The sequence below is a fragment of the Leptodactylus fuscus genome, chromosome 6, assembly GCF_031893055.1.
Source record: "Leptodactylus fuscus isolate aLepFus1 chromosome 6, aLepFus1.hap2, whole genome shotgun sequence".
NCBI classification, from domain to species: domain Eukaryota; kingdom Metazoa; phylum Chordata; class Amphibia; order Anura; family Leptodactylidae; genus Leptodactylus; species Leptodactylus fuscus.
In genome coordinates, this window is record NC_134270.1 from 3305898 (window position 1) to 3320731 (window position 14834).

The following is a 14834-nucleotide window of genomic DNA, read 5'->3' on the forward strand; positions in this document are numbered from 1 at the left end:
TCCCATGGACACTCAGTAAGCCCGGCGCTGGAGTCGCTCGGCTTTGTATTCTGACCTCTCCGTCTGCGCCGCTCGCTTCCCTCCATTATGGTGACATTATAGGCCTCTGTACTGGAGCTGGCAGCAATGTCTGTGTGTATATATATATATATATATATATATATATATATATATATATATATATATATATAGCACATACACCTATATACTACCAGAACATCCGCCACCCCCAGGCTTTCCATCAGGTCAGACCAGCAGACAATTGGGTTACGGTTTTATTCACACAAAGCTTTATATACAAGTCCTATTAATAAATAGAGTTAAGTTAGTTCAGAGCAGGAAGACGCAGCGAAACCTCGAGATGGAGCAGAAGCCGCAAACGGACTAGAAGATCGGAGCAGAATGTCCTCACTGAAAGGCATCTTGGTGGATCCTCAGGAGACGCGTCCCGGCCCTGGACCGAGGCCTCAGTGTTATGTCCCGTCCGTCCACACCCGGGGCCTGCAAACAACAGGTAAATGTCATCACATTGTTACAGTGTATCAGTGTAGGTGCAATGGATCAGCAAAGACTCCAGACTGTGCAGTTACAATGTAGCAAACCCCCAGCTGGGACAAGTGAGAGGGCTGGAAAGCTTCATATACTGTAAGAGTCCTGTGTACAGGGACTGGTCTCGTATACAATGGGGATAATCTGGGTGAGCCTCGCACCAAGATCGGAGTATTACAGGTCCAGCATTTTACCAAACTGCAGGAAAAATGGAGTAAAATGCTGCTGAGTTGCAGTACCAGACACAACCCACGTACAGGGGGGGCGCTGTTCTGGACAGAAATGGCAGAATAAACACACCTATATCCATATCCCTGCCGGCCCTGCTGCTATTGAATGTTTTCTTCGAAATTTTCGGTGCGCGGGCTCAGCACATTGTGTATAACAAGCCGTCTGTGGGGGAGGGGGGCGCAGCGTTTGGACTCCGACCGCACAGACGCTGATGGCAAATCTTTGTAATATAGTGTGAGGGGGTCGATCTAAACTAAATTGACCCTTTCCGTCCAGTTTTGTATCTGGTAAAATTCACTCTCAAAAGACAAAAAAGAAAAATTCTTAACCCTTCACTTCCTGGGACCCGGAGGGGCGAGACACGAGACGCCATCTTTAGCCATCAAACATCATATTCAAGGAGGGAGTCTGACCCTATAATACTAAAATAATCGGCAGGCGCCGCTGTCTGGTCCGGTAGTAAGGAGACGTCCACCCAGCTTTTCCAACCTCCTGCACAGGGATTGATCTAAATGCAGAAAAGTGTCAAAGTTGCAAACCAACATGGCCGCTCTGGTCCTATTGGTCGATACCCACAATGATTGGAGGGAATGTTCCGGACTCTTTACAGACCTGCTTTAACCCCACGGGTGCCGTAGCCGGGTTTGTAATGTTACCATTGCTGTTGCCGGCAGCACCTAAGGGGTTAAACAGCCAGGTCTGGCGCCATCTTTAATCCTGGACGTTGTGGCTGACACAAAGACCGGGACACTGGCTGTGTATGGAGCGGACTCATCTATATGGCGGGGGGAGCCAAGGAGATAGAATCGCCCCCTGGAATTATAAGACAGTCGTGGAAGGAATGAAGGTTATTCTGTATTCACATGGGCGCAGACTGGAGCGATTGCCCCCCTGCACTGCCCCCTCTGTACTGCCCCCCCTGCACTGCCCCCTCTGTACTGCCCCCCTGCACTGCCCCCTCTGTACTGCCCCCCCTGCACTGCCCCCTCTGTACTGCCCCCCCTGCACTGCCCCCCTGCACTGCCCCCTCTGTACTGCCCCCTCTGCACTGCCCCCTCTGCACTGCCCCCCCTGCACTGCCCCCTCTGTACTGCCCCCCCTGCACTGCCCCCTCTGTACTGCCCCCCCTGCACTGCCCCCTCTGTACTGCCCCCCCTGCACTGCCCCCCTGCACTGCCCCCTCTGTACTGCCCCCTCTGCACTGCCCCCTCTGCACTGCCCCCCCTGCACTGCCCCCTCTGTACTGCCCCCCCTGCACTGCCCCCTCTGCACTGCCCCCTCTGTACTGCCCCCCCTGCACTGCCCCCCCTGTACTGCCCCCTGGCCGCCCCCCTGCACTGCCCCCCGCCCGGCTCCAGCAGTTGTTTTCCTGTAATGCACATTGAGGGAAACCCGCTCTATATTTAACCTCAAACTGAGGGGGGGGGACTATCAGAAACTGAAGCTGAGAGCCCCGACATGAGGCAACGCCAACCAGCCGGGAATTTGCATAAATTCACTCATGTGAAACTGTGCGGGAGTTTCTAGACTCCGCCCCCTTCAGGTTACGATTTCACATTAATAGGAAGTTCGATGACATCACAGCTTCAGTTACTGCTGGAGAGAAGAAAGAGCGACGTAAAGCGATCGCCGTAACGCGGCCGCCCGCTGCCTGGCCTCATTGCACAAGTCGTAGGAGTCACGTCACCCGGAGCGGAGGAGAAGGCCGCGGCGCTCAGGTCCTTCCTCTTCTGCATTGTGAAATGGCTCTTGGTGACGAAGGCGACAATGTGTAGTAACGTGTCCGGGAGACGACGGCAACAAAAACACCGCACCGTGGGAAGATCTGCAGCGCAACGTGCCAGGAAGATGGAGGACAGTATGGCCGTGTGTGTGGGGGGGGGGGCAGGACATGGTATATACACTCACCGGCCACTTTATTAGGTACACCATGCTAGTAACGGGTTGGACCCCCTTTTGCCTTCAGAACTGCCTCAATTCTTCGTGGCATAGATACAACAAGGTGCTGGAAGCATTCCTCAGAGATTTTGGTCCATATTGACATGATGGCATCACACAGTTGCAGTCGCAGATTTGTCGGCTGCACATCCATGATGCGAATCTCCCGTTCCACCACATCCCAAAGATGCTCCTCTATTGGATTGAGATCTGGTGACTGTGGAGGCCATTGGAGTACAGTGAACTCATTGTCATGTTCAAGAAACCAGTCTGAGATGATTCCAGCTTTATGACATGGCATTGCATTATCCTGCTGAAAGTAGCCATCAGATGTTGGGTACATTGTGGTCATAAAGGGATGGACATGGTCAGCAACAATACTCAGGGAGGCTTTGGCGTTGCAACGATGCTCAATTGGTACCAAGGGGCCCAAAGAGTGCCAAGAAAATATTCCCCACACCATGACACCACCACCACCAGCCTGAACCGTTACCGATACAAGGCAGGATGGATCCATGCTTTCATGTTGTTGACGCCAAATTCTGACCCTACCATCCGAATGTCGCAGCAGAAATCGAGACTCATCAGACCAGGCAACGTTTTTCCAATCTTCAATTGTCCAATTTCGATGAGCTTGTGCAAATTGTAGCCTCAGTTTCCTGTTCTTAGCTGAAAGGAGTGGCACCCGGTGTGGTCTTCTGCTGCTGTAGCCCATCTGTAGCCTCAAAGTTGGACGTACTGTGCGGCGTTCAGAGATGCTCTTCTGGCTACCTTGGTTGTAACGGGTGGCTATTTGAGTCACTGTTGCCTTTCTATCAGCTCGAACCAGTCTGGCCATTCTCCTCTGATCTCTGGCATCAACAACGCATTTCCGCCCACAGAACTGCCGCTCACTGGATGTTTTTTCTTTTTCGGACCATTCTCTGTAAACCCTAGAGATGGTTGTGCGTGAAAATCCCAGTAGATCAGCAGTTTCTGAAATACTCAGAGCAGCCCTTCTGGCACCAACAACCATACCACGTTCAAAGGCACTCAAATCACCTTTCTTCCCCAGACTGATGCTCGGTTTGAACTGCAGGAGATTGTCTTGACCATGTCTACATGCCGAAATGCACTGAGTTGCCGCCATGTGATTGGCTGATTAGAAATTAAGTGTTAACGAGCAGTTGGACAGGTGTACCTAATAAAGTGGCCGGTGAGTGTATATCACACCATAAGAAGCTGGACCAGAGTGGGCGGGGCATGGCAGGATTGCTCCGCCCCCATGCTAGATATAACGCAATGTATTCTGTATAATGTGAATGAAGCTTAAAATAATTTTTCAGCTGACCTATGGTAAGGTCATCAACTGAGGATCAGAGGGGACCCCGAAACCCAAGACCCCCCCGGTCAGCTGTCTGAAGCCCATCCACCTCACAGTCCATGTCATATCATGTTTATGGATCACATGACCTGTCTGACACTCAGTCCCATTCCAGTGAATGGGACTCAGCTGTAATATCGGGCACAGCCACTATACAAGGTACAGGATCAAGCTTCCTACAGCATGCTGGACCCGGGGCTTTTGTTCTGGTTCTGACCCCAGGTCATGTGATTATAGGTCTGCACCCCCCCCCCCTCTAGATTTCACTATAGTATAATCAGCCAGCCCCCCCATAGTATAGTATAGTGTAGTGAGAGGAGGGAGGGGCGGAGCGACCTGGGGTCAGAGGTTGGTTCCAATGCTGTGACCTGGGGTCAGAACCAGTCCGGGAACCTCCAGCATAATGAAGCTGTCGGAGGAGGCCAGTAAATGTAACAACCCCGACCAGCCCTGAGCGATGTCTATAAGCCGAGCGATCCTTCCTGGAAAGGGCCGACTGCTGGACTGAAGGAACACACAGAAGATTTCCCGTCACTCACCAGAACTTCAAAAGAAATTCTTGATCAGCGGAGTCACCAGCTTTACCCAGAGCTTCACGTAGCGGCTGGGGTCCTGAAAGGTGGCGGCGCTCACGTCAGTCGATCGCTCGTACAGATTCTGCTGCTCCTGCGGAGACAAACATGAAAACCGAAGACGTTACAAAGACCAGAGGAAAGACCAACAAACAGAGACGGGAGGACAGAGACGCCAGCGGGCCGGGAGGACAGAGACGCGCCAGCGGGCCGGGAGGACAGAGACGCGCCAGCGGGCCGGGAGAACAGAGACACGCCAGCGGGCCGGGAGGACAGAGACACGCCAGCGGGCCGGGAGGACAGAGACACGCCAGCGGGCCGGGAGGACAGAGACACGCCAGCGGGCCGGGAGGACAGAGACACGCCAGCGGGCCGGGAGGACAGAGACACGCCAGCGGGCCGGGAGGACAGAGACACGCCAGCGGGCCGGGAGGACAGAGACACGCCAGCGGGCCGGGAGGACAGAGACACGCCAGCGGGCCGGGAGGACAGAGACACGCCAGCGGGCCGGGAGGACAGAGACACGCCAGCGGGCCGGGAGGACAGAGACACGCCAGCGGGCCGGGAGGACAGAGACACGCCAGCGGGCCGGGAGGACAGAGACACGCCAGCGGGCCGGGAGGACAGAGACACGCCAGCGGGCCGGGAGGACAGAGACACGCCAGCGGGCCGGGAGGACAGAGACACGCCAGCGGGCCGGGAGGACAGAGACGCGCCAGCGGGCCGGGAGGACAGAGACGCGCCAGCGGGCCGGGAGGACAGACACACGCCAGCGGGCCGGGAGGACAGAGACACGCCAGCGGGCCGGGAGGACAGAGACACACCAGCGGGCCGGGAGGACAGAGACACGCCAGCGGGCCGGGAGGACAGAGACGCCCCAGCAGGCCGGGAGGACAGACACACGCCAGCGGGCCGGGAGGACAGACACACGCCAGCGGGCCGGGAGGACAGACACACGCCAGCGGGCCGGGAGGACAGACACACGCCAGCGGGCCGGGAGGACAGACACACGCCAGCGGGCCGGGAGGACAGAGACGCCAGCGGGCCGGGAGGACAGAGACGCCAGCGGGCCGGGAGGACAGAGACGCCAGCGGGCCGGGAGGACAGAGACACGCCAGCGGGCTGGGAGGACAGAGAGGACAAGAGACGCCAACGGGCCGGGAGGACAGAGACGCCAGCGGTCCGGGAGGACAGAGACGCCAGCGGGCCGGGAGGACAGAGACGCCAGCGGGCCGGGAGGACAGAGACGCCAGCGGGCCGGGAGGACAGAGACGCCAGCGGGCCAGGAGGACAGAGACGCCAGCGGGCCGGGAGGACAGAGACGCCAGCGGGCCAGGAGGACAGACACGCCAGCGGCCGGGGAGGACAGAGACGCACCAGCGGGCCGGGAGGATCATTGGTAGAGTATAGAGATGAGTGAACACTGTTGGGATCAGCTGTTCCGAACAGCACGCTCCCATAGAAATGAATGGAAGCACCTGGCACGTACACTTTGCCGGCGGCCGGTTGCCGTGCCAGGTGGTTCCATTCATTTCTATGGGAGCGTGCTGTTCGGAACGGCTGATCCCAACAGTGTTCGCTCATCTCTAGTAGAGTATACAAGCCCAGCAGAGAGAGATATATATGAGGCTTTCTTAGTGCACATCACATATACAGTGTAACGGCCCTGCATGAATACAAGTAGTTTCCTTTCCAGCCACCATGGCCTGCGGGTCTCCTTCTCCTCCTTGCAGTAATGGATCATACACACCCCAGTAGGGGGCAGCAATCACCACAGATACCCTGAGGAGCTTAGATGCCAGAGAGCAGAGCCCCTCTATATACTGCAGGAGCCTCTGGGCAGGCTATATACTGTATACAGCGCCCTACCTACAAATGACAGGATACACTGGTGTAAGAAGGAGCTGACACTGGATATATACAGCACATCTACACAGTGCATACACATATATATATATATATATATATATATATATATATATATATATATATATATAATGCTCGTGAGTCTCGGGGTCCTTTATATTAACATCATTTACTGCAAAGTGACGCAGATCGGTTGCGAGTTTACAGCGCACGTCAGATGAAGCGTCCCTGGCTCTGTACACCGCTACGCCAGCGCTGATCATGTGCCAGCGCGCTGACAATACAGGGCGTGTAATAAGGAAGTTCACCCGCGCACATCAGGACCTCATGAGCAGCACATCCCCCCTCCCCCGACTGTAGGGCATTGAGGGATTTCCTGACTTACAGTAAATGTAATAACTTAAGAGAGGGAAGAGACCTCAGCGCCGGTCACATGGGCCGGAGGATTGCGCCGATGGCTCAGGATTTATGCAAATAAAAAATGAATGATTGACGTCATTGTCTGCCGCGCGGTCCTCGCCGTAGCACATGGGAGGAAATGGATCCGTATCCCGCGACGAATCTTACAATAAGTGACAGAGCTTCAGCAGCGAGGTCGGCCGTATACAGGAAAGGATCAAAGAGCCGGGGGGAGACGACTTAAAGGGGTTGTCCTGTTTGCCCCTCCCCCACTATTAGATGGACATATGGGGACAGATATCCAAACAGTGCACCCATCATTTGGATTAGGAGGCCTCGATGTTCGGGTGACGCTGCGGCCTCCTCACTGATTACATATAATAGCTGTGCTTGGTATTGTAGCTCAGCCCCATTCACTTGAATGGGACTGAGCTGCTGCTCTATCATGAGATCAATGAACGTGACGTCATCGGCACAAGGAAGAGGCCGCAGCACTTGAGAGCAGCTGATCAGCGGGGGTCCTAGGTGCCGGCCCCCACAATCACATGTACCAGCAGGACATGGGGCCCCGTTCTTGTAATGGGTGAAGGAGCCGCCATTAGTCAGACTCTGCGGAGACAGGAGGGGGCGCTCAGTTTCTGGTGGATACAGAACATTACAGAGGGCGGCGATGCTGATGTCTGAACTGTCACATACTCAGGACTGTACGTGACCCTCCTCCTCCTCCTCCGCACCGTTTTGTCTATTTGCTGGGAAAGCGATTACGTGAAACCTATCCACAGGACCTGCGTTACCCCTGGGTGGGCGGGGGAAGATTACTGAAAATCTCCAAAATATTTCTCACCTCCCAGGCCAAAGTATAAAATAAAACAGCTCAAAACCCCCGAAAAAAACAAAGTGATCCCCATGGGAGGCGTAGGAGGGGGAGGGGGGGTTACCTCTGACATTACAGAACACATTGCTGTGGGACGAGAAGAGAAACCCCTTGGCAGCCGGAGAGGGGATTCTCTATGACAAACCACAGGCGGCTCTGTAAATAGACCCGTTCCACCCCCTCCCCTCCCCCGTGTCACCCCCCTGTGGTCACCTGATGGAGCTGCTGCTGCAAGTCTTGGTTTTCGGTCACGAGGGCGATTTGCGCTTCCAAATCTCGGTGAACAGATCTGTAACCAAAGTTTGGTGAGCCGATGAGAGTGAGGCACGGCCTGTCCTTCCCTGCGGGGTACAGCCACAGACCTGTAGGGGGCAGCACAGAAAGATCAGGTTAGAAACATAGAAGTCGTGACACAAGGACATCAGCGGCGCCCACAAGACGGGATTCCTGGCAGGCGATGGGTTAGTCAGGGTTTACGGTCAGCGGCTTGTCCGGTTCTTCCGGTTCCAGGACGAGACACCTGAGCTCGGTCTCTATAGAACGGAGGAGACGAGAACAAGAGGCTTCAGGTCCTGGAGGGGAGCGGGTCCGGACCTGACCACGTTACTCATAGGGCTTGTGTTACCGAAACCTGCGCTTATGTGCTATTAAGTGGGTGCCAGTCATTCCCAAGTCACAAGCCTGGCACATTGTGTAATAGCGCCCCCCTATGGTAGTGAGGAGGCCCGTCTACCTATACACCCTGAGATGTATAAACCAATCAGATTCCAGCTCTTTCCCAGAAGGCACCTGATTGGTTCCCACAGACAACAGGGGAAATTTATGTATCATTTTGCCAAACAACAAAACCCGGGTGTTTGGGGGTGTGGCTTAGAAGGAGGGGCGTGGCCTCCAGCAGACAAGAATTTATGGCAGAGATTAGAATAAATTACAGCGGAGATCTGAGGCGGGTCACCGAGGGTTAAAGATAGAATTTATCTATTAAAGGGGTTTTCTGGACCCAAATTGTGTTTTTATACTGATAACCTACCTGACCCCCGGGCCCCGCACAGATCAGCTGGAGGATGGATGGGCGGAGTCTGTAATGGACGGGGCCGATACTATTACCAGTATAAGAGCGGCCCTGCGTGCACTGCCCGTCGCCCAGTAACCAGGGGCTGCTGCAACCACTGACCTGTGTGGGGGCTGGACCCCACAAATCACATACAGATGACCTATCCTATGGGTCCTGATCGTCCGTCGCACTGATGACATTTCCTTCGTATACGTCATCAATATAAGATTGGTTGGGGTCGGATACCCAGCACCCTCACAGATCAGCGTTTTGTGTTCTGCTTCACAGGCCAGTGATGACACACTTATTACTCACATGGCCTACTTACAGCTCAGTCCCATTCAAGTGAATGGGGCAGAGCTGCAATATCAAGCAGAGCCAGCATACAATGTACAGGGCTGTGCTTGGTAAGAAGTGAAGAGGCCGCAACCATCACCCAAACGCTGCAGCCCATTAGTCAGCTGATCGGTGGGGGCGCCGGGTGTCAGACCACCACCAGTCTGATATTGATGATCTATCCTAGGGAAGGACCATCAGTATCACAGTCCCATAACGCCCCTTTAATGACCCATTTTATCCTCCTCTTGTGGGATTAATATTTCACAAACCTTCTTCAGCTCGCAGTCGTACCTTTGGCATGGAACGTCCAGTGGTCCCTGAAGTATTCTCGGAGCCGGACCCTCGGCCGCTGCCCTTGTTTGCAGACTTCATTATAAAACTGACGCTCTATGTGCACGTAGGCGGCCGGTATAGCGCCGGCAATGCCCTTAGCGCCATAGAAGCCATTGACTTCAGGCGAGGCCAGGAGAATGTTGTAGTCGGCCCTCGTGCCCAGTACCAAGTCCATGTAGCCCTGTGTCAGGTTGAAGTAGCCGGTGGTGAGGTGGAGCTGGTCTCCGCGCTCCGCCTCGGTCAGCAATGTCTCTGTCACTAGTTCATCTATTTGGATTCCAAATGGCTTCATCTGTATCAGAGGGTAAACCCAAGTATCGGGGGGCTCGGTGCCCGCTGTGGGCCCCCTGCTCTGGAAGCTGGCGCTGTGCAGCTCGCACTGCTTGTGTCTGGCCGTCTCGATCACCGTCATTACTCTTTTCTTGGCGGCTTCACAGTATTTGGCTTTGTCACCTGGAAAACAAGCAACGTCATGTAGGGCGGGGGTCCGAAACTTGGCTGTGGAAATGGGCCACATAGAGAAGTTGCAGAATCGGTGCGGGGTTCCTCCTCTCCTGGTTCTGCTGCATTTTTTAATGACCAGATCAGCAGAACTGTGGAGAAGTGACGGCATCCACCCCCCACCCCCCCGCGGCCAAGGATGACGGGCTCAGGGCTCACCCATTATGTGTATGGTGCCCTCAGGAGTACATCATGGAGGATTTGGCTACTTGCCTTGGTACGGGTGCTCCATTCCGTCTTCTATGTGCATCGTATCATCCGGCTCGAGCTGAAGGGAAACATCTCCGACGGCCGCCACCAACTCGTTGAAGAAATCGGCCACTTCGGAGCAGCCCTGCAGCAGGATATAGCGGTCCTGGCGATTGGTGAAGTAGGAATCACTCAGGTTGGCTCTAAAAAGAATCAGAGAAATCATGAAATACATAAGTGAGAACTATCAAAACCCCATTCTGACGACATCATCAGTCACATGGTACAAGGTGAACAGGGCTACGAGGCAATACCAAGCACGGCCACTGGAATATGTGTGGCGCTGTGCTTAGTATTCACTGAAGGGGTCACAGCAGCCACGCCTGTCAGGACCCCCACCGATCACAGCAAAAGGGACCCCATTACACATGGCAGTGGAAACGCAGCTAGATGTCTAATATCTGGCAGTAATTTCGCCACGTGCGGCCTTACAGGAAGATCCAGAAATCTGTACTAAATGCAGAACAAAATCCTCCGACTGCCGGGACCGGCCCTGACCCAGTAGTGGATCCAGCAGGAAGGAGAAGGACAAGTCCGTGCAACAGATCTCCCCTTCCTTCTGAGTCCACTCCTGTTTGCATTTCCAGCCTTTGAGACATTCCCCAAGTCCGTCTTGGATCACAGAGTTTGCCGGACGTACCCACTAAGGATGACATTGTCATCAAACAGATAGATCTTCATGTGCTGCAGACCAATGGTCTCATTGAACCTCTCCGGGGTGAGCAGACGCAGGAGCCCTCGCAGGTTCGGGGTGTGGAAGAGGGACACGCGCACCCGGTCCGGGTATCGGCGCAGCAGAGGGAGCAACATGGTGCGAGAATTCTTCTTTCCTGAAACGCAAGACGTTGATTTTTACAGTTCTACAACCTGGAGAACTACAACTCCCAGCAGGCAGTGGTGCCACCCAGTGTGAGGTCAGCCCCCTCCCCCCTCTATGGCACCCGTCACTGACCCCGGGACCCTCTGGTGTAGTCCAGCAGAATGGAGACCTGCAGCTCCGTCCGGCCCCTTCTCTGCAGAGTTTCTTCTATACAATCCACCTGAAAGAGAAAGTTTTTCTTCATCTTGATCTAAATGGGCAAATATCTCATACACGAGACAAAAACTTTATTAACAACAAACACAAGACTGGAGGACATTAGCAAATCCTCGTAAGCGCTCACCAGCTCCTGCTCCAGCGCGCCGGTCCCCAGGTACAGAGACGCCATTGTGATTCGCTTCTGAGCAGCTTTAACCTGAGCCTAAATATAATGAGAGGGTCAAAAAGTTATCGAAACAGGAGGACAGACGCCAAAGATGGAGCGCGGCCGAGCGGGCCGGCTGTATGATGTCCGGTATAGCCTGCAGACCAGAATAGGGACACGCTACACTGGGATGACAAATCGGGGTCTAACGCACAGGACCCCAAATGAACAATGGTGGAAGAGACCACCACATTGGGGTGAGCGCTGCAGCCTTATCACAGCGCCACACATTGTATAGTGGCTGTGCTTGGTATTGCACCTCAGCCCTATTTACTTGAAAGGAACTGAACTGCTCCTGTACCATGTGACTGATGAACGTGATGTCATCAGAACAGAACATGACCTCATCAAACAGCGGATCTGTAGAGTTCTTGAGGGTCAGAGATCTGAACTAGGGATCATTCATCTCTATGCAAGTCCTTTCATTAGATCAGACCCAAAACTCCCCGAATGTGAAGTCACTGCGACTATACTGGTAAGACGGGTGCTCTTCTCCCCCCCCCTGCAATACCTCAGGACCCCTCCTACAGGCTACGTCTGGTACAGCACTGACCTGCGGACGGGTCCACAATCCCCCCCCGGCGCCCACTTACCTTCATTACTTGGTAGAACTCGGCCGGACTGGACAGGATCTTCACGCTCGAACTGGAGATCCCAAATTCTGGAACCAGGTTTCCCACCCATTCAAACCGATGCGCTCCCCGCGGACAAACACAACCTAAAGGGGGGCGCTGTGTGGCTGCCGGCGGGACCGAGGGGGCCACGAGAGGAGCCAGAAGAAACAAAGGCGTCCTAGAAATAATAGAGAGACAATGAATGTTACACAATAGGAAAATGGCGGAGAGGAAGCAGGAAGTGGAGGGGCCCCTGAGGTCAGAGTCTTACACATGGCGCCCCCTGAGGTCACAGTCTTACACATGGCGCCCCCTGAGGTCAGAGTCTTACACATGGCGCCCCCTGAGGTCACAGTCTTACACATGGGGCCCCCTGAGGTCACAGTATTACACATGGGGCCCCCTGAGGTCACAGTATTACACATGGCACCCCCTGAGGTCAGAGTCTTACACATGGCACCCCCTGAGGTCAGAGTCTTACACATGGCGCCCCCTGAGGTCACAGTATTACACATGGCACCCCCTGAGGTCACAGTCTTACACATGGCGCCCCCTGAGGTCAGAGTCTTACACATGGGGCCCCCTGAGGTCACAGTATTACACATGGCACCCCCTAAGGTCAGTCTTACACATGGCGCCCCCTGAGGTCACAGTCTTACACATGGCGCCCCCTGAGGTCACAGTCTTACACATGGCGCCCCCTGAGGTCACAGTCTTACACATGGCGCCCCCTGAGGTCACAGTATTACACATGGCACCCCCTGAGGTCACAGTCTTACACATGGCGCCCCCTGAGGTCAGAGTCTTACACATGGCGCCCCCTGAGGTCACAGTATTACACATGGCACCCCCTGAGGTCAGTCTTACACATGGCGCCCCCTGAGGTCAGAGTCTTACACATGGCGCCCCCTGAGGTCACAGTCTTACACATGGCGCCCCCTGAGGTCACAGTCTTACACATGGCACCCCCTGAGGTCAGAGTCTTACACATGGCGCCCCCTGAGGTCACAGTATTACACATGGCACCCCCTGAGGTCACAGTCTTACACATGGCGCCCCCTGAGGTCAGAGTCTTACACATGGCGCCCCCTGAGGTCACAGTATTACACATGGCGCCCCCTGAGGTCACAGTATTACACATGGCACCCCCTGAGGTCAGAGTCTTACACATGGCGCCCCCTGAGGTCACAGTCTTACACATGGCACCCCCTGAGGTCAGAGTCTTACACATGGCGCCCCCTGAGGTCACAGTATTACACATGGCACCCCCTGAGGTCACAGTCTTACACATGGCGCCCCCTGAGGTCAGAGTCTTACACATGGCACCCCCTGAGGTCACAGTATTACACATGGCACCCCCTGAGGTCACAGTCTTACACATGGCGCCCCCTGAGGTCAGAGTCTTACACATGGCGCCCCCTGAGGTCAGAGTCTTACACATGGCACCCCCTGAGGTCACAGTCTTACACATGGCGCCCCCTGAGGTCAGAGTCTTACACATGGGGCCCCCTGAGGTCAGAGTCTTACACATGGCACCCCCTGAGGTCAGAGTCCTACACATGGCGCCCCCTGAGGTCAGAGTCCTACACATGGCGCCCCCTGAGGTCAGAGTCTTACACATGGCGCCCCCTGAGGTCACAGTATTACACATGGCGCCCCCTGAGGTCACAGTATTACACATGGCACCCCCTGAGGTCAGAGTCTTACACATGGGGCCCCCTGAGGTCAGAGTCTTACACATGGCGCCCCCTGAGGTCAGAGTCTTACACATGGCGCCCCCTGAGGTCAGAGTCTTACACATGGCGCCCCCTGAGGTCAGAGTCTTACACATGGCACCCCCTGAGGTCAGAGTCTTACACATGGCGCCCCCTGAGGTCAGAGTCTTACACATGGCGCCCCCTGAGGTCAGAGTCTTACACATGGCGCCCCCTGAGGTCAGAGTCTTACACATGGGGCCCCCTGAGGTCAGAGTCTTACATATGGCACCCCCTGAGGTCAGAGTCTTACACATGGGGCCCCCTGAGGTCAGAGTCTTACACATGGCGCCCCCTGAGGTCAGAGTCTTACACATGGGGCCCCCTGAGGTCAGAGTCTTACATATGGCACCCCCTGAGGTCAGAGTCTTACACATGGGGCCCCCTGAGGTCAGAGTCTTACACATGGGGCCCCCTGAGGTCAGAGTCTTACACATGGCGCCCCCTGAGGTCAGAGTCTTACACATGGGGCCCCCTGAGGTCAGAGTCTTACACATGGCGCCCCCTGAGGTCACAGTCTTACACATGGGGCCCCCTGAGGTCACAGTATTACACATGGCGCCCCCTGAGGTCAGAGTCTTACACATGGCGCCCCCTGAGGTCAGAGTCTTACACATGGGGCCCCCTGAGGTCAGAGTCTCACTGATGGGACCCCAGTGCAGCTCTCGCTCTGGACCCCAGGGGGTGCTGTGTATTAGGACGTGTCTCCTGCCATCTTGATTGTCTATAGATAACACGCCCAGAGCCGAGGCAGCGCCACCTACTGAATCCACTTGTATAGGTCTTTCCGTTGTTCTTATCCATCAGACAACCATAAGAATGATAAAGTGGGCCCCGCTGGATCTGTTCTATGGCAGACATGAATGAGCCCTCGGGGTGTCAGGTGTCCATTCTTTTTTTTTTTTTTACAAAATTTAAGAAAACAAACCAAAAGGGACTATCCGAATCGGAGGA

At 54.9% G+C, this 14834-nt stretch overlaps 1 protein-coding gene across 1 annotated transcript in view; it reads right to left on the reverse strand.

Annotated features, from left to right (window-relative positions):
- Positions 1 to 275: 275 nt before the first annotated feature.
- Positions 276 to 14834, reverse strand: part of PGS1 (phosphatidylglycerophosphate synthase 1) — a 32333-nt gene continuing 17774 nt past the window's right edge. Inside the window, exons 2-10 of the mRNA XM_075279264.1 lie at positions 12106 to 12304; positions 11432 to 11509; positions 11221 to 11308; positions 10909 to 11098; positions 10233 to 10411; positions 9477 to 9971; positions 8006 to 8154; positions 4621 to 4747; positions 276 to 501 (exon numbers count right to left, since the gene is read on the reverse strand). Coding sequence (XP_075135365.1) covers positions 4628 to 4747; positions 8006 to 8154; positions 9477 to 9971; positions 10233 to 10411; positions 10909 to 11098; positions 11221 to 11308; positions 11432 to 11509; positions 12106 to 12304 — 1498 coding nt within the window. The 3' untranslated portion in view covers positions 276 to 501; positions 4621 to 4627. The remainder of the gene's footprint in view (positions 502 to 4620; positions 4748 to 8005; positions 8155 to 9476; positions 9972 to 10232; positions 10412 to 10908; positions 11099 to 11220; positions 11309 to 11431; positions 11510 to 12105; positions 12305 to 14834) is intronic.